This window comes from Cryptomeria japonica, chromosome 6 (genome assembly GCF_030272615.1).
Source record: "Cryptomeria japonica chromosome 6, Sugi_1.0, whole genome shotgun sequence".
Taxonomy (NCBI): domain Eukaryota; kingdom Viridiplantae; phylum Streptophyta; class Pinopsida; order Cupressales; family Cupressaceae; genus Cryptomeria; species Cryptomeria japonica.
Genome location: NC_081410.1, coordinates 109,098,564 through 109,100,035, shown reverse-complemented (window position 1 = coordinate 109,100,035; position 1,472 = coordinate 109,098,564). Strand labels below are relative to the sequence as shown.

Sequence of the window (1,472 nt, the reverse complement as noted above, 5' to 3'; positions counted from 1 at the left end):
TACCTAGAGCAGGTAACTAAAATACAGATAACTAAAATCCAAAATCAAGATGATAATTAAACAAATAAAGCATCACCATTTTGAAAAACATTTAATCATATGTTTTTCCTCTATCATTGAATCTAGCCCAAGTGCTTACCCTCTCCATTATACCTACTTAAAATACAAATAACTAAAAACCAAAAGAAGGATGATAATTAAACAAAGAAATCATCACGGTTCTGAAAAACACTTAATCATATGATATTACTCTATCATTGAACCTGGCCCAAGTTCTTACCCTCTCCATTATACCTAGCTAAAATACAAATAAGTAGAACCCAAAAGAAGGATGATAATTAAACAAAGAAAGCACCACTGCCCTCGGGACCAAGTGCTCACCCTATTCCATTATACCTAGCTAGCTAAAATACAGATAACTAAAACCCAAAACTAAAATGATAATTAAACAAAAAAAAAACATCACTATCCTGAAAAACACTCAATTATATTTTACCTGGTCCAATTACTCATCCTCTCCATTATACCTTGTTAAAATACAAATAACTAAAACCCAAAATCAGAATGATAATTAAACAAAGAAAGCATCACCGCTTTAAATAGGATCCAGATGGCATTATGGTAAAGGAGATGACATAAGCGATATGGCGCATTCTCTCGTTAAACAATTCTGGGCATTGTTTAATGGTCGAATCGCCCTATTTATCCCTCCTCATCTTCTCTGAAGTCTCTCACAATCTCCATTTGTTCTGTCTGTGAGCAAGAAAATGGCGAGCTCGAAATGGCATTGTTGTGTAGAAGCCAAGATTATGGGTTCGCTGGAGGTGGTGTGGAAGATAGCAAGCGACTATTACGAGCTACAGAAGTGGTTTCCGGGCATGAAATCGTGCGAAAGAGTGGAGGGGGCGCCTGAAAAGGGCGTGGGCTCTGTGCGCCGCTGTATAAGAGCCTCAAGATCTGAGAATAGCAGAGATACTTTTGTGGTAGAGGAGCTCATCGCTCAGGATGATGCAAACCATTCTTTTACTTTTCGCATGACGGACACCGACATGCCGGGCTTTATTGGGTTCGAGGCTACCTTTGAACTCTGTGAAGCGAAGGAAGATGGTAACTGTTTGATGAAATGGTCTTTCCAGATGAACCCCATTACCGGCCGTTCCAAAGAGGATACTGAGGCCAATTTGAAGTCTATTCTTATGGGCATGGTCAAGAATCTAGAACAGCTCGCTTCTTCACAGTAATGTCTTTGATCTTCTTTTCTTTTGGGTCTGGGTCGTGTTGATTTCATGTACGTGTGTGTTTTGCAGCCCTTCTTGATTGGGTGATGTTTGGTTTTATAGACCTCTGTGGTCGTTTGGTTTTATGGGTGTGAGTGGTAATAATTAGTCATCTCATCCTCCTCTTGGTCATGGATGATAGGGAGTGATCTAAAATGTCAAATTAATAAATAAATGATGTCGGTGTTGTTTTCT

General features: G+C 39.0%; 1 protein-coding gene across 1 annotated transcript; it reads left to right on the top strand.

The window, feature by feature from the left end:
- The first annotated feature begins 767 nt into the window (after window positions 1-767).
- LOC131057598 (uncharacterized) lies at window positions 768-1,241 on the top strand. Its single transcript, XM_057991747.2, has one exon. The coding sequence runs from the start codon at window positions 768-770 to the stop codon at window positions 1,239-1,241; it is 474 nt and encodes a 157-aa protein (XP_057847730.2).
- The last annotated feature ends 231 nt before the right edge of the window (window positions 1,242-1,472 follow it).